A 24,797-nucleotide genomic window follows, 5' to 3' on the forward strand; every position below is an offset into this window, starting at 1 on the left:
GTCTCTCGCTGGCTGTCTTGCAAGTACCCATACCCTATAGCAAAAACCTCCCCAAAAAAAAAAAAAAAAAAATCGATCAACTTGTCCACACTCCTCTAGCCGGGAAATGTCAAGACCAGACTCTGAGCCCAGGTCTGCCTGTCTCCTCATGTCACTCTCCCTAAAAGCCATCGACAAAAAGCAACTCATCATTGTTGCCCCCACTCCCACCCTGTGGGCTGAAACCTGGATCAGGACTACCAGCCTCATGTAGGGGTCCCTTCTGCACGGGGTCCACCTGGGTAGGGTCAGCCCATTGTCCCTCCTAGGCACTTGGGCAGATGTGGGAGGAGGCAAAGCCCTTGGACATGAGACATGACTTGAGAAGTCTCTCAGAGATACCCATCAGCCCCAATTCACAAATACAAAAACCAGCGCCCAGAGAGGGCAAGGGATCCGTCTGAGAGCACACAATGAGAGAGGAAGAATGGGAGCCAGACTCAGGTTCCTAACCCTCCCAGAAGCTAAGGACCCAGTGCTTTTCCAGCAAAGCCACACTTTTGTCTCTTTTCTACTTCCTGTCATGAGTGAGTTCCTATGGAGCAATGAACAAATATAAAACCAGAGATTCTCCCACCCTTTCCAGCAGAGATACAGGTCCTACAGAAAATGCTAAGTTCAAGGTGGGTAGGAGAGCGGGAAGGGGTGCTGTTTTTTTATTTTCCTTTGTTTTATTTTCTTTTTTTCTTTTTTTGGAGAGGTTTTTGCTATAGAGCGCATGTGCTCGCCAGACAGACAGAGACAGAGAGACAGAAAGCGAGAAATCACCCCCCGGGGCGGGGGGGTGGTCATACCACAATCCCTTCTCCTCCATTCTCCTCTTGGGATCTTGGGCACGCACGCACATGCGCCCGGCGTGAGTTTAAGCCACTGGATCTGGGACGTGAACTGCGGTCGACTACATGGGAATTCAGCAACATAGTCAGTACGCTAACTGCTGGTCCCAGGGGTGCTGATTTTAAGAAACGCTTGAAATGACATTTCAACCCACTGCTGTCCCCTCCCCCAACCCATGCACTTCCAGCACCATCCTCATTGTTTCTATCCCATTTTGAGAGAGTGAATGTTTCCTGGGATTCAATTTCTCTCATAATAGTTGGAAGGAAACAAAACTATATGCTGTAAACATTCACTACATTGTCCGAAAAAGATCTGTATTATAGGGGAGGCAGAATAAATGTGGAACTACGGTCCTCCTCCAAAACCATCCCCTAATGCCTCGGTGTCTGTGCCCTCAAATAGTTCCACATCTCACAGGCAGAATCCAGAGCATTAAAAGAAATATATTTTTAGCCACTGGAATGCAAAATTAAGATTGGTGAGGTCTAAGTGCCAACTCCTTCTTGGCAGTTTGCTCTCAATGGAAACAAGAAAGGCTAGTCCATTTTTTCTGAGCAGGTGGAAAGAGCTGATGGGCGATAGCTCATTAGTTCAGTCTGACATATACTCAATTCTCTTCATATACATAGGGTAGGGTTTTCCCCCCTCCTTGCATTTCATTCTCCGGCTGTGAAGTGATATTAAATTTCATCAGATTTCAACAAAATCTATGGCCTTGAAACAGTTTCCTTTAAGGCCTCTCATATTTATTCAGAATTCATGAATCATGTTCCGATAACACAACCATAATTATTTTTAAAGTGTGATGTTTGTGGCTTTAATAGGAAATGCTCGCAAAAGGCCTTTTCTCTTTGATTGTTTGTAATCTGAGCAGTAATCGCTGCTGTTACCTTCTCTACACCAGGCAGGCAAAACACAATTTCATTTTAATATGAATCGCGAGCTCTTCACCCAGGTTTTAATTAAAGCAATAAAAGCCACGTCATCTTTGCCCTTTACAATGTACACAGACTCAGAGGCCAGAGTTGCTAAGCCTAGAATCTGAAATTTCAACAACGACAGGAAGGTCTCCTGCCTCCTGATACATTGGCTGGGGAGAGTTTTTGTTTGTTTTAAAAAGATTCAACCATCTCACTGTCTCTGTGTGCTGAAGTTTTCTCATCTGCAAAATGGGGACAGTGACAGTAGCTGCCTGGTAGACTAGATATGAGGATGAAATGAGGCCAGCCGTGGGAAACATTTAGCCCCAATGGCTGAGCCCAGTAAGGTCCACGGTCACTGTTAATTGTTGGCATCATTAGTGAGAGCTGAAAAAAAAAAAAAAAAAAAGCAATCGATCATCTCTCATTATCCACACAAAGAAACTGAAGCTCAGAGACATACCAGCATAGGTGAAGGGAACGGGGCTCAAACTCAGGGCCTCCGGCTCTGTTTCCCTGCTCAGGCATCCTACGTTGCCCTTTAGGAAGGAGATTGCAACTTCAAGGTCACTGGTCCTTTGCCCAAATCTGCTGATCTGAGCTCTCTCGTCCACCTGTCTACAGGCTGATCAGCTCCCTGTCTTCCAGCATCCTGTTTGCACCGTCTGCCCACCTAGGTCTATGCTTGACCCAAGTGCTAAGAGGTAGATGCCTTCTAAGAGGTAGATGCCTTCTAAGAGGTAGATGCCTTCTAAGAGGTAGATGCCTTCTAAGAGGTAGATGCCTTCAAGTGCAGCGGCCCTCTGCTCCCAGTCAGCCCATCTACAAAACCAAACTCCTCTTTTGCTTAGTCCCCTTTCTTTGATAAGGCCAGAGCCTCTACCTCTGGCCAGGACCCCAATTCTCCCACCTCTGCTGCAAATGTAAACCATTACAAATGTAAACCTTTCCCTCTCCTGAGCTCCACCCTCTCTTCTCTGACAATAGAACATTCTAAAGACTCTGGTCTATCTAAAAAGCCCTCTTATGGAGTACGCATCTCATTGAGCTGTGGCCCTTTCCCTCATTCTGAACAACTGGACTTCTCATGTGAGTTGTCTGTGCTTACCGTTTATGTGTCTCCGCATCCTATTCCCTCCCCAATCCACCCATGGGACTTGCACAACATCCCCAATACATCCAAGCAGCTCTTACCAGGGTCCAGAAGGACTTCCTTTTTGCTAAAACTACTGGGCACATTTCAACTGCCACCTCCAGCAATCGCTCAAGCAATTGGCTTGATTAACCTTCTCCTTCTTGTTTAACTTTTAAGTTTTTGAAGTCATAACACATCTTCATAGTTTAAACCCTTCGCAATATAAAGAGGTATGCCAAAAAGTCCCTTTTCTATCTCTGTCCACCACCTGCCCAGTTTCCACACCACACACACATCTGCACTCGTGTGTTTGTACACACATATAAGCACGCACAACACACACAGCAGCTGTTATTATTTTCCATGTAGCCTTCCAGTCACTTTAATCAAATACAAGCAGACACATTCGGTTTATTACCTTTTTCACAAAAATAGTAACATACTCTATTTACTGCTTTTTTTTCCATAAATAATGCATCTAATTAACTTCAATATCACTTGAATTTCTTTATTCTTTATTTATAGCCACATGGTATGCCAGTTAATAGATGCACATAATGTATTTAACCAGCCCCATATTATTGGGTATTTAGGTTGTTTTCCATATTTTGCCCTTATAAGCAATACCAGCATAAAACTCTAAAGTGTGTCATTTCTCGTGCGTACAAATACAACTAGAGGATGTATTTTACAAAAGAAGAATTGCTGAGTTAGCAGTCAATCAATTTGTAATATTGATACATGTTGCCAATTCGCTCTCCTGAGGGATTATGTCCATTTATCCTCCCATAGCAGTATATAAAAATTATGTTTGTCCACAGAAATTCTGACCGAATGTTTTAGACCTTTAGATTTTTATCAGTGATAGGTGACAAATGCTAGTTTTAATCTGTGTCTTCATGAACTATTCTTAGCATCTTTTCATCTAAGACCTATTAATATTTCCTTTTCTGAAAACTACTGGTTCATATTACCTTCTCTTTCTTTTCTCTAGCAACTATGTTTTAGGGGGATTAGTCCTTCCACTATGGTGTGAGTTGAAAATATTCTTGCCATACTTCTCATTTCTCTTTTGCTTTGACTCATGCTGTTTTGGTCATAAAAAGGTGTTTCATATTAATTTATGGTTCAACTTATAGGTCTTTTCTTCTTTTTAAAAACTTTACTGCTACATGTGTGCTCATCAGAGAGAGACAGAGAGAGAGGAAAAAAATGAGAATGTACCCCCCCAAGGGGAATCACACTGCAGTCCCTCCTCCTCCATCTCTCTCTCCTTTCAGGATATTGGACATACATACACATGCCACTGGGTCTGGGACTCAAACCACATAGTCAGCTGTGTGGGATCCAGCCACCTTAACCACCATGCCACCTCCAACTAGGGTCTTTTCTTCTAAGGCTTTGAGTCACAGAAATACCTCTCTGCTCTAAAGTTGCAAAGTATAGTCTAAGGTCTATTTTGTTGGGTACCTCTCTGGTTTCCTTGAATACATTTAAATCTTTGATTAAGATGTATCCTTTGATAGGGAAGGAGATAAGTATCTAGCATCGTTTTTCCCCAGGCCCCTTTTCTTTTTCTTGAAACACTCTGCCCTTGGCTTCAAAAACTCCGTGTTTGTCTCCTGCTTTTCAGACAGCTCCTTCTAAACTTCCTTCATAGTCTTGTCCTCTGCTTTGCCTTCAGATGTTGGAGCTCAGCACATAAGAGTACTGACTGTTAATTAACGCACTTTCAAGAGGAAGGACTCATAGACCCTCTGCTCCTCTCACTCTTCCTGTCTCTCTTCATAGATCTCTTCCACTCGCAAGGAGGATGGGCTAAGGACTTCCCAACTGGCTTCTCCCATGAGCTCCAAACTCATACAACCATCTACCACATGGGCATCTCCACATGGTTAAGCATTGCAAGTGTAACATGTGCAATGTGGACCTTATCAAGCCTCACCTCCCTGGGCCTTCCCCAACTTAGAAAATGGGCCCACATCAGAAGCCTGGGAGTCATCCTTTACTCCTCTATTCCTCCCACTACATCTGTCATCATCAAGACCTACTAACTTAATTTCCAAAATGCATCTCAGATCCATCCACTTCTTCCCATCTCCTCTGCCTCTATGACAATCTAGGACAACGTGGTCTTTCACCTGGCCAATGACCAAACCCTTCCAATTGGTCTCCTGGTATCCACTCTTGCCATTGGGAGCTTTCAAAATGGAAAATCTGATCGTGTCATTCAATCTCGATCAGTTTCCTCTGCTCCTGAATCTCTGTTCCGCACACATATACACAAGTTCTTTTAGCGATTCTTAGGAAAATCCTGAGAACTTCAGTAGAAGTGGTATTTAGAGATGCAAGAGTGGAACTCTACCCAGAGCCAGGACGACTGTAGCGAGGAGGTGGCATTTGCAGTACGTCCCTGAAAGAACAAATAAACATTTGTTTGGAGGAAATGACTAGGGGATTCCCATCAGAGGAAACAGGGCACACACAGGCACAGAGTTGTAAATGAGCCCGGAGGTGACCAGAGACTCCTCGAGTGTGACCAAAGCATTATTTATGGCGATAAAAACAATAAAAATAAGTCATAACCAGTTTTCCCAAACACTGGTGCTTTACAGACTCTCTTAGTTTAGATTCCTTTGAAGTGGTTCCTGCGTTCCTAGGAACGCAACTTCTGGGAGGAGGCTCTGGGGGCGAGGGCAGCAGGATGGGCAGAGGAGTGAGCAAGGTTGCGGTCTCTGCTGGGCTCTGTGCGAGCCGGCTGGATCTCATGGGGAGCTGCAGAGTCAGTCACTTCTAGAGAAAAGAGGCCAGCCTCTAGCCCACCCCCTGCCGCCTCTTCTGGTTCACAGTTCCCTTCTGGCAGGGGCCAATTTTCCAGAGAAGTTGTGAGTAGCCAGCAGGCAACACTCATAGCAGCTAGGTGGTAGGTGGCCTGGTCTGTGAACGGACTGGACCAGAGAATCCGCAGCATACACCTCATCTCCTATCACGCCCCAGGAGGCGGCCATTGCTCTTCCCATTGGACGGGATGCTGACATCACCCGCAGAAGGGTATCTGGCTCGTGCTGGGGCACAGACAGGCTGGAATTTCAATCCAGGTCTTGGACTCCCAAGCTCACTTCCTTTCCTCTTCACCCTACCCCAGAGAGAAGGGGACTCTTCCTGGGTCACATAACCCAAAATACCAAATCCTGCAACTCCCAGACAGGGACTGCTCTCTACGGGAGGAAAGTCTGATCTCTCCCAGGCTTTCACCCTGAAAAGTTGCAGATGGAACTGCAGCCCCGCCTGAGAACCATCTCTTTCTCAGACCACCAAGGTGAGTCTGGTACAAAAGAAACACATGGTCCAGAGAATATGGGGGAAAGTGATCATTTGTAAAAGCTAAGACAGTTATACATAAGTTTTATGACTTGCTAAAACTGAACAATGGAGCATACGTTTGAAAAGAAACTTCAAGTCCGTAAGATCTGATTTGAACATTTTTTTTGTTCTTTTGGAGGTTTTTGCCTTAGGGCATGTGTACTTGCTAGAGAAAGAGAGTCAGACAGAAAAAGACAGTGAGAAGGAAAGTGAGAAGTCATCTCCTGGGATCTTGGGCATGCACACACACGGACCCTGTATGAGTTTGAAGCCACCAGGTCCAGGACTCGAACCGCAGTCAGCTATGTGGAAGTCCAGTGACCTAGCCACTACATCATCAACTGGTCCCCCTTTTATTATTTTTTCCTTAAGGTTTGTTTTTGTTTTGTTGTTTTGTTTTGTTTTTAACCACAGGGCATGTGCATTCACCAGACAGACAGAGAAACAGTGAAAGGAAAAATGGGAAATCGCCCCCAGGGGGGATGGCCACGACACCATTCCTTCTCCTCCGGTCTCCTCCAAGGATTTTGGGCAAGCTGCACAGGAGCCTAGCATGAGTTTCAAGTCACCAGATCTGGGACTCGAACTGCAGTCAACTATGTGGTCAACCACCATGCCACCTGCTGGTTCCCTGATTTGAAAGTTTAAGAAAAAGGACACACTTGGACAATACATACCCCATGGAAGCCTTTGCCTCAATAGCAGTTCCTAAGAAGATGGTGTTCAGAAGTGTGCCATTAAAGAGCAGGTTTGTAATGCAATAAAACTGGATATTCTGGAAGCAAATGCTTTCCAGAAACAGCTTTCTACTCATATCCAGAGGCTTGCACATAATAGGTGCCCAATAACTATTTGCTGAATGAGTGAACCTTATAATTAATTGTATTTATAAAAATGCATTTTGTAGGAGTTAGAATGTTCATCCTCTGAATCCTCTATTGGCTATGAAAACTTCATTTTGCCCACGTTTACACCAGTCCTTCAGCAACTGAGATAATACAATTTCTGCTGTCAATGAGGCAACACATGGTAAAGAGAGTGTCCATGTGTGTGTGTATGGGAGTTCAAGCAAGCCCTCCAGGAAAAGACCAGAAGGAAATATACAGAGATTTTGCCATTAAAGACTAGAGACCAATAGCGTCCCTATAAGTCATGGGGAGCTGTAGGTCCCCAAAGAGTCTAAGTTATACTTCAACAAATTCAGTGTGAACTACATGTTTCCTACAGGTGGTGGTTTATAAAAAGATGACAAGGCTTTCTAAGCCCCTTCCATCAAGAGACAGTCAATTTCCCCATTCCTTGTGTCTGGCTTTGACCAACAGAATATGCTGAAAGTAGCTGTGTGCTGGTTCCAATCTCTCACCAAGTGATCTTGCAACTTCCATTCTTACTGCTCTGGGAACCTTTCTCCTATCGTGTGAACAACCTTGGGCTACCCTACTGAGGGATGAGAGACCATGTGAGGCAGAAGTGAGACCCCACACCCAACAGCCAGGCCACACTGATTGCTGCCACTTACGTGAGCCCAGCTGGCCAGGAGAGTCACCCAGCTGAGCCCTGCCAAACTGCCAACCCATGGAATCATGAACGAAATAAATATATTTCAAGTCTCTATGTTTTGAGCAGCAAAAACCTATTGACAAGTTATAAAGAGTCTGGATTGTAATAGCAAGATTTGATAATATTAAGGTTAGCTCAGCTATTGGGCAGAATTAATCTCAAGAATCCTAATGTCTTCTTCTTAAAGGTATAATTAGGGAGACCTTTTAGCACAAAATATTTTGATGGACCCCCAGAAAGTCCAATCACCTTGTTCCATTGTTAGTGAAACTGAAGTCCAGAGAAAAGAAAGGGACACAGTCACTCATTTCCTGAGTGCCTCTATGTGCTAGACACTGTAGCCCACTGGGAAATACAGCGTGAGTAAGAGAGACCAGACCCTTTCCCATGGAGGTCACCGTTCAGTGGGGACATCAGATATTAGCCGAGCCAACTCACAGATCAATAGATGACCACAGACAGGGACGAGCACCAGGAATTAAAATGACCTGGTGCCAGAAGACAGAAACACGGGGAGGGGACCTAACTTGGATTTGAAAGTCACAAAGAGCTCTCTGAGGAAGTGGCATTTAGACTGAAGCAAGTTAGTGGCAGCCTTGGACGAGAATGGGGCTCTCAGTAGGCAGGGCAAGGTAAACATGTGGAGCTTTGCATCCCAGCTGTGCAGGTTCAAATCCCAGTTGGATCACTCCCTGGCTGAGTCACGTTGGCTGTGCTGGTCAACACCCTTGAGCCTCATGTATAAAGTGGCCTCACTGATAATGTCTACTCATTCTCAGGGGCATTGTGCAGATCAGCTAACAACTACTGAGAAAGCTTTGCAAATGGTAAAACGCTGGGCTAACAGCATTTTACCATTTGAGATGTTCCTATTAATGGTTTGAGAGAATGATATTTATTTGCCCTGCACTTCCTCATCAAAGGACTGTGTTCCCTCTGCCCAAGCCTTGAGCACACACAGAACCCCACTGAGTCCACCTTCCCTTTCTGGACAGGACGTCAGCGCCAACACTTCCATCAGGTTCTGAGCCAGAACCAGCTTTACTGTAGCATGCTTCTGGAAGCCAGCACTCAATGTGTTAACAAAAGGCAATGTAAGCACTGCAAAAAGGCTCAGAAGATATACTTGGGTGAGCTCTGGACTTTTGAGAGACGTTTCCAAGCAGAGTATGGACAATTAAGTATCCTTAGTGGATTTTTCTCAAATGACAAATCTAGGACGTAGAGTCATGCCCACCACTCTCACAGACCAGCACATGTCAATGCAGCATAGAGGTGACTTCGCAGCAGCAACATGACACATGGGGACAGGACAAAAAAGGGACACGGTGTGGCCCTGTGTGAGCAGGGTAGCCATGCAGTAGAGCTCCCACCCCGCAGTGGTAATGCTCTCAAAGGGCTGAGGGCCCATGTCTTACCTATGCCCCCAGGGGACCTGCCTCAGAATAGGGCACAATTCTTTCCCCATCTGAAAATGATGACTGAAGGCTCACCCAACTGGACTGCCACAGCTCCCACAATGATATAGAAGATGGTGGAGCTCCAGGGCCAGGTTTGCCCCCCAGCTCCCCTAGCTCCCTGGCAGCTATGGAATTCCTTGGCATTCCACCCAGCACCCTGAGCTGGCTCCACCTTGCAAGCAGAGCTGCCTTAGGGAACTGTCCAAGACGCAATAGCCTGCAGTGAGCACCTGGCCTGCAGTGAGGACCCTCCCCATACTATATTCTGCTCAGAGAACCCTCTCTGGGCCATCGGCCTCCAAGGACAATGCTGCCTGGGGTCCTGGCCTGCAGCAAAGACCCTCCCTGGTATATTCTGCAGTGAGAACCCTCTGAGGCATCAGAGTCTACAGTGAGGAAGTTCCCAATGCAGAGAATGTTCATTTTCGGAGATAAGGTTCTCAGTGGAGAACTGATTCAATGGGCATCTGTGGCCTTCAGAGGTTTGGGCCGGGTTTGGGGCAGCCTCGCCCAGGATGGCTGAGTCCCCTGCACCACTGAGGAAGACCTCACAGGAAACTTTTGTGCCATGGCCATGACCTCCCCTTGTGCCATTAGGCAACTCCAGGTGGGTGAGAGAACCTTGCACAGCTGTGCAGGGGCAGGCTGCATCCTCACCAGAGCGTGTTCCTCGGTGCTATGTGCTAGCCAGAGGTGGCACCCCAGGGAGCACAGGACGCTTGCTCACTGCTGCTGCAGACTCCCCTCTGAGCACGGGAAATGCATGCAACACGCTGCCAGTCTCATCAAGTTCTCAAGGACGTCCACTTAAAGCCGGCAGCAGCCAGGCAGTTGATTTGCAGAAAGCACTCTACTGCCAGTTTGATTGCCCATCTCAAAGGGACTCAACTGATATTCTTGAACGTTCTAAGAGAGAACAGAAGTAGGCTATGCCCTCACCACTCTGCACCCCTCCCTCCTGCACCCCAGGAGCAGCTCGGCTCCTGCCAGCCCAAGGCTTAGACCCTGGCTCAGGAAAGACGGGGCACCCACCTGGCTGGTTGACAGGAGCTCTGGGTTTCCGTCACTCATCCCCACGTAGGCACTGTCACCATCAAACTAGGAGAGAGAGAAAAGTGGCTCCAATTAAGATGTGCTCAAAGAGATGTTAAAGATGTTTACTAGGAGAAGCAGCCCGAGGAAGTTGGAGACTGAATGCTCAAGGCTGGGGGGCCCGAGGAGCAAAGATGGAAACCCAGGATGCCCAGGTCCTGTTTCAGCAAGTCCTCTCTGGGAGGGGTGGGGCAGCCCTGTTCTACAGCTCCCAGGGGCTCAGGTTAGCACTGATAATCACACTTAGAAGGAAGACAGAAGACTTCTCTGCCCTCTGCACCTTGCCCATAGACCCTGCCTGGTCCCTCCTGGAATTATATAAGCATCTCTCTTGGCCAAAATGATGTCAGGAAAAGTTAGCACTGGAATCCCACATGTGTTGGAGCGTGGGGTGGGTAGCTCTCCAGGGCTTAGGGATCATGACAGCCTGCCCCAGGCATGCCCTCTAGGTCTTGTCATCCTAAGTGGCTTTGCCCCCTCACCTACCCCATCCTGGCTCCTAGGGCCATGCCTGGCCACAGACACTGAAAACTAAGGTGGAAACTACAGTATAAGAATTACAATCCTGTATTCAGGGAAGCTTTCCAGACTGGGTTCTGGAAGATTTCAAATAATATTATGGGCAGCGGGAACCAGCAGTTAGCATAATGGCTATGTCGCTGGCCTCCCACGTAGTCGACCGCGGTTCGTGTCCCAGACCCGGTGGCTTAAAACTCACGCCGGGTGCATGTGCGTGCGTGCCTAAGATCCCGGGAGGAGAATGGAGGAGAAGGGATTGCGGAGGGACCATCCCCCCTGGGGGGTGATTTCTCGCTTTCTGTCTCTATGTCTCTCTCTGTCTGTCTGGCGAGCGCAAGCGCCCTATAGTGAAAAAAAAAAAAAACCCCTCTCAAAAAAAAAAGGGGAAATAATATTATGGGCAGCGGGAACCAGCAGTTAGCATAATGGCTATGTCGCTGGCCTCCCACGTAGTCGACCGCGGTTCGTGTCCCAGACCCGGTGGCTTAAAACTCACGCCGGGTGCATGTGCGTGCGTGCCTAAGATCCCGGGAGGAGAATGGAGGAGAAGGGATTGCGGAGGGACCATCCCCCCTGGGGGGTGATTTCTCGCTTTCTGTCTCTATGTCTCTCTCTGTCTGTCTGGCGAGCGCAAGCGCCCTATAGTGAAAAAAAAAAAAAACCCCTCTCAAAAAAAAAAAGTGGAAATAATATTATGGGCAGGGACAGTGGGAGGAATGGGGACTTGGAGGACATTGGCTTCCTCTTTGCCCTGATGCATGTCATCATGAGCCAGGGTCTAAACTTCTGAGCTTCCTCAGCTGTCAAACTGGGTCAATGGCAGCTGGTCCCTCTGCACAGGCGGCTGCTTTGAGAGCACCTGACCCAACATGCCAACCTACAGAGTGCTCGACTCCATTCTGGTTGGTTCACTTTCCTTGAGATGGGTGTCCTAGATGAAGTTCTCTAGAAGCAGAGCCTCAGGCAAGGATCAAATGCACCTGCGTTTTAAGGGAATGCTCTGTAGGCATGACCTGCACACGTGGAAGAGAAGCAGGACCAGCAGTGGGTGGAGCTAAGCAAGGAGGGGGTCCCAGCTGATGGGCTTCCACCTGTTCCCCAGGGGACTCTGGGCATGAACTGTCCTGCGGCATCCCCACAGGAAGCAAGGGGCAGGCTTTTATAACTCGTGTCAGTCAGCCATTGGCCTTGGGCTGCCTTGAGGGGACATGGGAGGCACAAGCTAGGCAAGATGGCTCCCATGGGGCAAGAGCAATTCTCCAGAGAACTGTACCAGCTTCAAGCCACTGGCTGGCAGGAGACAACTGCACTGGCTGGTGATGGGTTGTGAGTTGGGGCCCCAACAGCAAGAGGCCTTTTTTTTTTTTTTTTTTAATTGAATGACGTGTTTATAAGGACATATTCACAGTTCGGAAAAATGTTAAAAAGCAACCCCACCCCAGCTCCCAGCTCTCCACTGTCCTCCCCAGAGACAACTGTGCCTACTCTTCTTTACACCCTGCGGAGACAGGTTGCAGATACACAATTTAGTCACTTCTTTCATACAGATGACAGCACATATATACACATCGTTTTGCACCTTTTTTCTCTCTTAGCAACACATCCTGGAAAACGTCTTATATTAGAACCGAGCCCCTTCTTCTGCTACCCAGTATCCACAGCATGCGTTGGACGTAGATACTGAACCAGCTGAGACACAGGTAGCTGTGGTGTTCCTAGTCTTTCGCGAGTCCAACATGGCTGCCATGAAGGTTTCTGTGCATTCGTCATGGGTGTGCAGTTATCTGTGGGGCTCATTTGTATGATGGCTGGGTGCAATGTACATGCATCCATACCATTGGCAGGAGTCACCAAGCTGCCCTCGCGAAGGGTGTGAAAATCCGCAGTCTCACATTCAAGCACCCAGTCCTCCTCCCTCAGAGAAGCTGTGCTCAACAGCCGGTCAGGTGCCAGTCCCATCCCTGGCGGGCTCTGAGGACCCACACCACCTCCATCGCCACCTCCGTGCCCATTCCCTTGCTTTACTGTGCTCTATGTCCCTCGGCCCTTTTCCCATCTAACACTTGGCATAATTTACTTATTTACCACAGTCATTGTTTATCGTTGGATTCTGCCTACTAAAATAGAAGCCCCAGAGGTCCGGGATCTTAGTCCTCTATGAGCTGCTGCCTCCTAAGCTCCTGGACACTTGTTGAATGAATGAATGAATGAATGAATGAGACAGGCACTACGACATTCAGTCAGCCCCTTTCCAGGTCAGTCCGCCCATCTAGGTGATGGCACTGGCAGTTATGCCCACGTACCTCCCCAGCACAGGGACAAGCAGAGTCCCTCCGTGCTGGATTAGCAAAAGAGAAGCCCGTGCCATGCCAAGAGTCTGGACGCTGACCCTAAATGCAGGGCTCCGTCCACACATTGCCCCCAGAGTTCTGCTTCAAGACCCCGCTCAGAGGCCACCTCCTCCAGGAGGCCTGCCATAGTCTTGTCTCCTGTGGCTGTCCCTCTCACAGCTTCATTGTCTCCATATGCGCTCTCTGTCCGAGAGCAGGAACAGTATGGAGTCTGGAACTGTGTCTTGCTCAGCTCTGAATCTCCCAGGCATGGCACAGGCTTTCAGAAATGGGACTGTACTCGGGCAGGGTCGGGAACTTTCACCACAAGCTCCTGCTGCCACTGGTAGGTCACCATGACCATGAATCACTTCAATGAAAGTAAAACTTAAAAAGAAAATACATAATGTGTAAGTCTATTTGAATATAAAGATTAATTGGAAATGGAAGAAGACCAAGTTTTTTTTTTTTTCTTCTTGTTAATTTTTGCTGGAGGGTGTATGCACTTGCCAGAGAGAGACAGAGAGAAAAAGTGAGAAAGCAGCCCCCATGGGGAATGGTCTCTCTGGAATCCCTTCTCTTCCATCTCTCCCTCCTTTTGGGATGTTGAGCATGCACACAAACACACCTGGCATGGTTCTCCAGTCCCAGGTCCAAACCACAGAGTTGTCCACATGCAGTCTGGCCACTTTAACCATCACGCCACTGGCTGGCCCAGAAGACTAAATATTTGAAACATTTTATAAAGCAATAGCAATAAAACAGTATGGTGTGAGTTAAAAATACACAAATATGTCGAGGGCTGGCAGGTGGCGTGGTGGTTAAAGGCACTGGACTCTCACATGGCTGACAGTGGTTCAAGTCCTGGATCTGGCAGCTTGCTTTCTCACTCTCTCTCTCTCTCTCTCTCTCGGTCCCTCTACGGTCAAATTAAAATTTTTAAAAATGAACAAATAAATAAAGGTAAATAAAAATCATTCCTTTTAAAAATACAGAAATACGTACCAAAAGAACAGAGGGAAAGACATCTCTAAAAACCTTCAGGGCTTATCCCTTCACTCCCCTGTTCAGCCACCCTCTAAGAAAGAGCTGTCTCACTATGGGCTGAAGGAAACTTGCTTCCAGCTTTCAAGGAGGATTTGAGAAGTGGGCAGAGGATCCCAAGGCAGGGCTGGGTCAGTCTCAGTTCAGTTACCCTGGGTGCCTAGCACAGAGCCCGGAGAGCATGCTGAGCCTGGGACCTGCTCCTGAGCTCCTGGAGAGGGAAGACACGTGGTCTGCTCCTCTCTGCTCGGAGTCCACCATGTCAGAGCTCCCGAAGTGGAAGGGAAGACAGAAAGGGACCCTGGAGGCTCCTGGGTTTCATCAGGCTTGGCCTCTGGGACACTAAAGACCAACGCTTAGCGGTCAAAGCCACTCAGCCATTCTGAACTCGGCCTTGACCTCAAATACAAAGCAATGTTGTTCCCTCAGCCTGTGTCGTGTGGGATTCTTTCTGGGGGAATGAACTTCGGGTAAGCTGAGGGAGGGTCACAAAGCCACCTCTGCCCTCAGACACAACAGGGCCACCTCTTCCATCCATGTGTACACAGACAAGAGCAAAAACACTCACATCTACACCTACCACACTGAGTAAGCTGAGTGTGAACACAAAGGTATGCAGTACGCACAAGCAAAGGGACACACGCATGCACCACAAACCCATGTTGGGATGGACCCATGTCATCCACAACATGGCAACCAAAACAGCACCCGGTCACACATGTACTATATCCACGTGCAACACAAACCATGGGCACACAGCACAAACACGAGTGTGCACTTGTGGTACATGACAGCACCCACAGCATGCACACATGGGAAAGGGTGCATGCCCAGATGTGTATAAATACACCACACACGTGCAACCGGTCTCACAGCAAACGTGAACACAAACATGTCCTGCGAGTGCATGGAGAGACACACAAAACCAAGACACGCATGAACCGGAATTCTGGGCATGTGTCACAATGTATCGGCCCCTCAGTCAAACATCTTTTTTTCACACCACACAACCTTCTGTGTGCTTTTGAATGTGTAAAAAAGGAAAAACTGTAGGGGGAACAGCAGCCTAAGACTTTCCATGAAACGCCAGGAGAACATCCTCTTACCACTGACTGGAATAGATTAATTTTCCCCATTTCATATTCTAATTATAATTCCTTTTCCCATTGCCATCTTCAGTCCTCATTACAGCTGGAAGATTGTTCCGCAAAAGCCAGGCCTTCATCTTCTCTTCCCAAGAGTTTTGTCATGGAAATGAGTTTTGGAATCTGAAAGAACCCATATTTTTGCAAATATCGAATGTGTACGGGTAACCCTTTCGTGACGGCCACCAGGGATACAGCTCAGAGGAGTTTCTAAAGGGTCCATCTCTCCCAACTCGAGGTGTTCCCCTCAGGGAACAGGGCTTCAGGACCCTCCTCTAACAGCCACCTCCCACCTACCTAGGCACACCATGTTCCCCCAAAGATCTTTTTATTTTAATTTTTTATTTTTACAACATTTCTCATCTTTAAGGAAACTTAGCAAATAGGCAGCCAACATGAAATGTGAAGAACCATGATCTTAGAGAATCGGATCCCTTAGAGAGTTCTAACTCGCCACACTGGGCAAGTTCCTTAACTGCGCTAAGCCTCCGTTTCCTCACTCTTACAATCCACAGTCACCGGTCTGTGACAAGTGCCAATCAAATCTGTGGGATGGACAGATGTTATAAAGGGGTGGGTGAAAGGATGAAAGAGGGAGGGGCTAAAGGACAGGATGGGTGGAATGGATAAATGGATGATGGATGGATGACAGATTACATAAATTAGCACTGTCCAATGGAGGTATAACCCAGTCACACGTGTGAGCCACATATATCATTTTACATGTTCTGGTAGCCAGTCTACAAAGCAAATATAAACAAGTGAGATAAACTTCAATGATTTGCTTTATTTAACCCACTATAGTCACAATATTATGATTTCAGCGTGTAGTCAGTATCAAAATCATTCATCATTAATGAGCTGGCTTGTGAATGGATGAAGGAATGGCTGGATGGCTGGATGAGTAGATGGGCGTGGTTTTGGCTGGATGACAGGGAGGAGTGGATGAATGGATGGATGAGACAAGATGACTGGGTGAGTGTGAAGTCAAGTCTATAGGAAGATGATTCGGATAATGGATGAGAAACATGGATGGATGCTTAGGATGGGTGTTTGGGATGCACAGGTGGATGCCTGGAGGAGTGAGTGCCTGGGTGAATGGGATGGTCTGATAAGTGGGTCTCGTATTTCCCCCTCGCTCTATTCACGCTTTCCCTGGACATTCCATGGCTTCTTGGGGTTGTAACAAGTCACTGACTCTCAGACCTCATCTCCAGACACCTTACCTACTGATTCTGATGTACGAGTTCCCCTTGGACATCTCATCTCCCTCATTGGGTCCACAGGCATCTCAAATTCAACACATTCAACCCTGAACTCATGACACGTGCACAAACCTGCTCTTTCTCCAGCACTTCCTCATCACAATGACCACGTCACCACCCACACAGGCCCACAGTCAGAACCCCTGAGATGAGTGGCCTCCTTCTCTCCTACATTCCCTGATCCAATCACCTGCAAAAGCTTCCTGCTCAGCTTCCCACCAATCACCCTCCACCCTGCCATTAGTGATCATTGGGCAATCATCTCACTCCACAGGTCAAACTCCTGTATTGGCTCCAGGTCGCTTAGCCTGAATCCAGGATCCTTCATGACAACGAGCCCAGGGCCTCACCTCACTGAGGTCACCTCAGTGTTGTGACCTCCAATGCCCTTGCCTTTGCACACAGAGTCATGATCAGCCTGGAACATCTCCTCCCTTTCTCTACCCACTGGACTACAACCCTTTCCAAATCTATTTTTCTCCCTGCATAGCCAGTCTTGTATTTTGAGCCCATGATCCTGGGTCTAACCAGAAAGCCTCCATCCAAAATCAACTTTAGACTTCTATTTACTTCTATGTTCAGGGTAGTAGACTAGATAACAGTGCTGATTCCGAATCTGGGCATTGGTCCCATCACATGGATGACCTTAGCTGTGTGACCTCGGATTTAACTTCTCTTTGCCTTAGAATCCTTCCTCATAAAACAGTAATGACAGGAATTGCCCCCAATTGCACTCCATAGTGCAATGGTTAAGAGCTGTGCATTAGAAACCAGACCCCACATGGCTGACTGCGGCTCAAATCCCAGGCCTGGTGGCATGAAAAACACGTTGGGTATAAGTGTGTGCTTGCCCAAAATCTTGACAGGAAGGACAGATGGAGAAAAAAAGATTTCAGTATGACCATGCCCTGTTAGGGGTGTTCTCTCTCTCTTTCTCTCACTCTCTCTGGTAAGTGCATGTACCCTCTGGTAATTAAAACCAGCAATGATGAAAGCTATTATTCCTATCTCCTAAGGTTCTCGATATCCATTATCAGATGAGTTAATATCTATAACAGAATCCTTAATAATGTTAACTATTTTGACAAGTGCTTAATAAATGTTATCTGTTATTGTTACTCCACGCTAAACTCATATCCGCTTATCAGTCCCAATTCCCCCCTCAATCTAATCACTGAAAAACTGAGGCCATCAGATATCCTCCTCCACACTCAACCTTTCTCACATTACATCACACCCATCCTGACTTCCATTCCTCTAGCCTAGAAAGGGGAAGTGTCCCCCTCCTGTTCAAGGTCAACGCCTTCACCTTGACTCCTCATGTCTTTCTCCCACTCATTCCACTCTTAGACCTAGGTCTAAAATCTAATTTAAACGTGCTGAAGCAAAATGAGACCAGGCAATGTCTTTGTGTTATCATGTACCAAACACCCCAATGTGTCAAGGAACACACTCCCAACCACTGAGAACTTACAATAAATGAATGTTTTCGCTGTGCCCTGGGGACTCACAAACAATAATGACAAGACACTAAGAAAAGGTAAAAGCATTGATCCGGGGGTTCCAGCGGCGACAGCAGTAGTTTTTCTTCGACTGATATCTAGTGAGTGATGCCGTGTCCCAGACATTGTGCTAGATGCCAAGCACACTATTCCAATTGAACACAGCCTCTGCCTTCAACAAGCCCCCAGTCCTTCAGAGAAGTTGGCAACTGTGATGAGAGGGAAAAAACTTCCTCATCTCCAAATCTATAAAGAAACACACAGGCCATTCTTTGGCCGTGGTCTCCAGCTGCAAACAAGCAATCACAGAACTGGTTTAAAGCCCACCCTAACTAGTCAGGGACCGCTTTGCAATCACCCAGCCTCTGAGGGTCAAGCGATCAATAACAATCTTATGGCACTAGTCACACGACCTCAGTGAGGAACAGCTAGCTAGTCCCAGAACCTCCTGCTTCTGAAAGCTCTCCATCCCAGAACTCCATGCTTCCCCAAGCCCTGCACAGATCAGCTCTGGCTTGATTTGGGGAGACAAGCTTTGCAAAAGTGCAGCATGAAGTCAGCTTCGTGTTTCAGATATGAATAATGGTCTCTTTGACACATGCAGTAAGGCCAGGATAAGGTTAAGGAGGTGGGATCGAAGCAAGGAAGAAGGTCTTTCAAGATAGGCATCCTGAAAAAGAGGACTCGGAGGTTCCATGATGTGGGACATATAGGAGGTGGCCTGGAAAGGGCAGAGAACAGACATCCAAAACGGCCATGAGCATGAGCCAGTGAAGACCTACTGGCTAGTACCCTTTGTCCCAGAGCCAAGCTCAGTCATCCCACTGGAACTCCAAGAAACCCCAAGGCTGTCATGACCACCAGCCCACTAGAGAAACGAGCAAGGTAAGGCTCAGGGTGGTTGGGACCTTGCCCAAAGCCACTCAGCCATTCTGAACTTGGCCTTGACCTCAGATACAAAGCAACAGTTGTTCTGTAGAAGCTGCTGTTCTTCTCCTCTGCACAGAGAGACACAGATCAAAGACCAAAGATGCACAGCCCCCAGCCCAGGCAGTCACAGACACCAAGAGATGCACCTCACAGAGATCTAAAGAGGAAACAATCAAAGCAGTGCACGCTGCTCCCTCCTGCCCCCACATCGGCCGTGAGAACATTCGTTCCGCACTGATAAAACATGGCTCAAAAGATAAAGGCAGCGACTGTCACAGCTGCAACCTGGGCCCTGCCGAGAGTGCGGTTTTATGTGGAAGTCTCATGGAGAGATACGCATCAGGACCAGAGAGATGCTGGGGAGGGGCGGGGCAGAGAGAACTGTACAGATGGAAGACAGACAGGAATAGGGCATGGCCTGGGAGGCCATGGGCTTAACCTGACCGGGCCCTGCACGCCCAACTCCAGGTCCATCACCACTTGGAGAAATGCGATAGCACAGTGGTTGCAAACCTGGGCACCGTCCCAGAATGCCTGGGTTCGAATCCTGAGCTTGCTGCTTTCAAATGGTGTGTGTTTACCTAAGGTACGGTCTCGGGTTCCTCATCTATTAAGGAGATATGACTGCCATCTGGATGAAATAAGTTCACATAGGAACAGTGCTTAGGTTGTCTCCTAGGACACAGAAAGCATTTGGTAATTGGTAGTGACTGGGTGAAAAAACAGAGAGGCTTCATGCAAATCTCTGAGGTCTTACGCCTGAGAAAGACCCCTGATGCCTCTGCCTGCTGTGTGTATTTGAAATAAAATCTGTAAATTAAAGTCTTGGTCAAAAAGTCCAACCAAGGGCTGATGTTTTTTCCCTAGGATGACAACTTTCATGCTTCATTTCTGAAATATCAAATACCAATTTCTTTCCAAAAAAGCTTTTCTCCTGTTTAGTATTCCTGCTTTGCTGGACATAATACATATTCTTATTCTGAGAAATAAGAGAACCACTGAGAAACCCAAGGCTAAGACTGAGGCTCAGAGAGATTAGAGGGTCTGCCCAAGGCCACACAGCCGGGACATCCATGAGATGAGTCAAAAGTCCAGGCTGATGGGCCCCTAAAAGCCCACACTGGCTCTCCCCCACCATGCCCAAGCTCTGCAAACCAGAGAAGGCAACCTCATGACCCTGGAGCCAGGATTCGTTCTCTCATAAGAAAGGCAAAGCCTGGGCCACAGCTGGCCAGGGAAGTGGGATAGGCTGCTGCAGGTCCCTCATCCTCGATGCTGACAAGAGTCAGTGTGGACAATGTCATTGTTTAAGTCAATAAAAAAACATCAAGAAGTGGTGTAAAAATAGCTGTGGTCCCTATAGTCACCGTGGACGAGTGCTACCAGCACCAGGCTCCTCTAGAAGGTAGGAGCCATTGCTCCCATTTCACGGGTAAGACGACAGAGCCCTCCCACCTGGCTCTGGCTGTGTCCTTCTAAGACCTGCAGTCCCCGGAGTGGAATCCACCAGCCACACGGCAATCGAGCGCCTGAAACGTGGTCAGTCCAGCCCAAAATGTGCCTCAGTGTAAAACACACATGGGACCTCAAAGACTTCAACGACAACCAATATAAGATACCCCATCACTATTTTAACCTTGATTACATGTTGAATGATCGTGTTTTAGATACTCTGGGTTAACTGAGATAACTGAAATGAATGTTACCCGTTTCACACCTTTCTTCATGTGGCTACTCCAACACTTAGTCACATAAGGGGTCTGCATGGTATTTCTACTGGACATTCCAGCCATCACCCAACACAGAACCTTGGAGGTAGAAGAGTTGACATTGGCAACAGCCAGATCCAACTCTCGGTGATAGATATGGGGAAACTGAGGCCCAGTAATGGAGAGTGACTTGATTAAGGAAAGAGTCCGGTGAAGAGGCTTTCACTCACTCAGCACATGTTAATTGGGGCCCTACTATGTGCGTTAGTGCTGGGATACAGCCACAAACAACATACGGGACCACGTCCTGGCCCAGGGTTCTGTCCTGATGCCACCTTTCAGACTGGGGTCAGCATGGCCAAGATGCAGGATTCCTTGCCCAGCCATGTCATCTGGGGCTGCAGGGCAGCTGCACTTGGCCCAAGCCTGTCATTCCCCACAGGGGGCGCTATCCCAGATCACAGACTGCAGGCAGGAGATCTAGTGCCATCACAGAGCAGAGCAGATCGCTCCCAGACCATAGTGAGTCCCACCAGGCACGTTTGCCAACTGCAGCTGCCAAGAGAGCCTGAGGGGCAGGAAGGCCCAGCGGGCATAGCACGGTGGCCTGGCAGGCCTGTGCTTCTTCCCCGGTGCTGCCCCTAGGAGCTCATGCACCGTCCGCATTACCGCAGATTTATGGCAAAAATTATCCTCTCTCTCAGCTCCATTTAAAGCCATTTGGAGCTCGCTCCCATCCCCGATTATAAATCTAATTGCACATTCCAAACAGACAAGCGCTCATTAAGCTTTAATTATGCACATGTTGTTTTCAACAAACATTTTCATTTGGCCGCTGTGAGGGGGAATGGTTCCAGGGGGCTGCAGACGCTGCCCATGGCTGGAGGGAGCTGGGGCTGGGAAGTGGGTCAGGGCGTGGTCGGTTGAGGCCATCCAAGGGGCAGGGCAAGACCCCATCAGATCGGGCTCACGACTTTGGTCTTCCACCAGGCTTCTGCCGTTCAAGATGGCAATGTGTGTGCTCTCAGCTGGTACCACCTGTGCCCGCAGCATTCCCACAGACCCATCGAAGCTGCACCAATGGGCTTCTCCAGGATGGGGATGGAGAGCAGGGATGATGGGGGTCCATAGCCCGAGCTCTGAAGGCAGAACCCTTCCACCTCAGAGCCTCCTGGCTTGTCTCTCCTCCCACCCTCCTCTCCCCTGCACCTCGCCATGGCAGCTAGAGCCATCCTTCTCCAGCACCATCTTCCCTTCCCTCATCTGTTCACTCATTTATTCTGCAATTATTCAATCAGCATCGACTGATTCAGGCAGTTAGGGGCCCATGGGGACCACAGCAGATAATGTCCCTGGGTGGCTCTGTCCAGGCCACTCACTCTCTGCCAAGTCCCATCTCCCCCACTGAAGAAAAGTCCAAATTCTTTTTTTTTTAATTCTTAGAGAGAGAAATTTTGCTATAGGGTAAGTGTGCTTGCCAGAGAGACAGAGAGAAAGAGACAGAAAGCAAGAAATCACCCTCTAGGGAGGGTGGCCGCATTGCAGTCCCTTTGCCTCCATTCATTCTCCTCTTGGGACTTTGGGCATGCACGCACACATGTCTGGCATGAATTTGAAGCCACTAGGTCTGGGACTCGAACCACAGTCGACCATGTGGGAGTCCAGCAACATAACCATTACTCCATCTGCTGGTCCTGAAAAGTCTAAATTCTTAATCACAGCCTTTGTGACACTTGAAAATCTGCCTTGCTGGCCTACCACCCCAATGGCCTCCCATCCCTCCCGCACAGTACCCCCTCCTCTGCCTCTCTAAGATGTCTGGAATTGCTGCATGGACCGTCTGTCCCCCACTCCTGGTCTGGGCTTCTGCAGCAGCTCAGCTCCCTACCTGGAATGCCCTTCTCTTTCTTTCCCATGTGGTTAGCACCCATTTAAGGTCCATGCTGTGCCCCTGCAGGAAGCCACTGAGGACACCCCTCCCAGGATCTGGTCTGCAGTGGAGGCACCCAGTAAAGTACTATCACACCTGGTGCTGTAACCGATGGCCACATGCCTGTTCCTAAGATCAGCTTGTTCTCTAGAGCCTGGGGCACCATCTCATCCAAGGATGAAAAGGAAGGACACCTGTTTGCGGTGTGGCCATGAGCACAGCCCTCCGCCCTCTGGGCCTCAGCTTCCTCGTTTCTACCTGAAGGGGTGGATGGCTGAGGCTCTCCAGGCATCTCAGCGGTTCTGTTTATTTTAAGTGTTGTGGTTCATTTAGGAGCTAAACCTCTTTCTTCCCACCTGAAGAGTGGGAGACCCTTCTGAAGGGGATGGAGTTCCCCAGGGCATGCTGATCATGCCAAATGGCGTGCAGAGATTGGTGGGTTAGGGTGGTGGAGAACCCCAAGGTCACTCCTCCAAGAACTTCTGGAAGTGCAAGTAAGTGAAATACACATGGATTTTAAAATGGAAATTGGGGGCCCCAGTAGATGGTGTGGTGGTGAAGGCAGTGGATCTCATGTGGCCGACTGTGGTTCATGTGCCAGATCCAGCGGCTTGAAATCACACCAGGTGTATGTGTCCAGAAGTCCAAGAGGGGACTGGAGAAGAAGGGAATGGCGTGACCATCCCCCTGGGGGTGGTTCCTCACTCTCCATCTTTCTCCAATGAGCGCACACGCCTTATAGCAAAAAAAAAAAAAAAAAAAAGGCAAAATCAGGACCCATTCAGCACCTGATGGTTACCTACCGTTTTAGAACAGGATCCCTGGAAACAGACTCTTAGGGGAAACCTCCAGGTGGGAAATTCACTGGGAGCATTGCAGGGGAGTGAGGGAGGGAATGTGGCCAAGAGGGACAGGCTGACTGTGTTGCAGTCTCAACAGAAGCCTCAGCCTGTCCCAAGGGGCACTCTAGAGCTAGGCCAGCCCTGCAGAGAAGTCCCAAACTGAGGCAGGGAGCCAAGCCATTGTGTTCCCAAACAGGCCAGCCATCGGATCCCAGGAGTGGAGGGTGATAATCTTGGTGACCAAGGCCGCCTCCTTCCACCAAAGACAATACCAGAGAGGCTCAGCTGTGATGCGGCCACAGCCAACACGGGAACGGCTGGCAGAAAGAGTGCCTCGGTCCTGAAGAGGCATCTGGTGACACAGGACAGCAGCCACTACAGCTATGGCCTATTGGAACTAATCTGGACACATTCACAATATAGTGAGGACGACAAGCCAGGCACTCTTAATTATCTTACAAATAATAATTTGCGTAGTCCTGGTGCCAACCCTAGGCTCCCAATTTACAGATGAGAAAACCGAGGTCAAGTGAGGGTACGTAGCTTTCCCACGACCACACAGTAAGTGATGGGCTCAGGATTTGAACCCAGGAAGTCCAACTCCAGAGCTCCCGTACTCTTGCCCTGCTACCATCCAGAGCACAGGGCTGCCCAGCCCCCTGCATCATCCCCAGGGGCTGGGCTGTGGTCAGCGGTTGAGAGCCTTGGGTTGCCCGCGCTGTCAGTATTTGCACTCGACAATTATCTATCCTCCGAGCGGCTGGGAACAAGTCCCAAAACCGAGTCTTGCCAAAGACAATTAACTAAAAGCCACATGAGCGTATGTCGGGTGGGACTGTGGCTTGGGGGGAGCGAGTGTGACTGAGACAATGAAGAGCAGATGACTCGGAAGATATTTTCTCCCCAACGCTACAAACAAGCCCTCAATCATGCTACAAAGGACTTGTATTGTTGGGAGGGAAATATGTCAACGACAGCATTAGATGAAGGGGTGGTTAAGGAAAAAGAAGAAGAAAAGAAAAGAAAAGGAAAAAAAAGCTTTTGAAATTGTAATTTGACCTAGAAAAGCCTTTCTAGGTCACCTGAACATGGCTCTGATACATCTTAACCCCAAAACCTAACACAGACCAAGAGCCAGGTTCACTTCCTGTCAGTACCAGATAACACAGCAT

The 24,797-nt window shown here is 48.3% G+C and overlaps 1 protein-coding gene across 5 annotated transcripts in view; it reads right to left on the reverse strand.

Annotated features, from left to right (window-relative positions):
* The window catches only part of TOX2 (TOX high mobility group box family member 2), a 233,546-nt gene that overhangs the window by 77,968 nt on the left and 130,781 nt on the right, over nt 1-24,797 (reverse strand). For all 5 annotated transcript variants that reach the window (XM_027771473.1, XM_027771474.1, XM_006147578.3 and 2 more), the window contains exon 2: nt 10,350-10,415. In XM_027771473.1, the coding sequence (XP_027627274.1) occupies nt 10,350-10,388 (39 nt within the window). In that variant the 5' untranslated portion in view covers nt 10,389-10,415. The remainder of the gene's footprint in view (nt 1-10,349; nt 10,416-24,797) is intronic.

Source organism: Tupaia chinensis, unplaced genomic scaffold (assembly GCF_000334495.1).
Source record: "Tupaia chinensis unplaced genomic scaffold, TupChi_1.0 Scaffold000216_1, whole genome shotgun sequence".
NCBI lineage: Eukaryota > Metazoa > Chordata > Mammalia > Scandentia > Tupaiidae > Tupaia > Tupaia belangeri.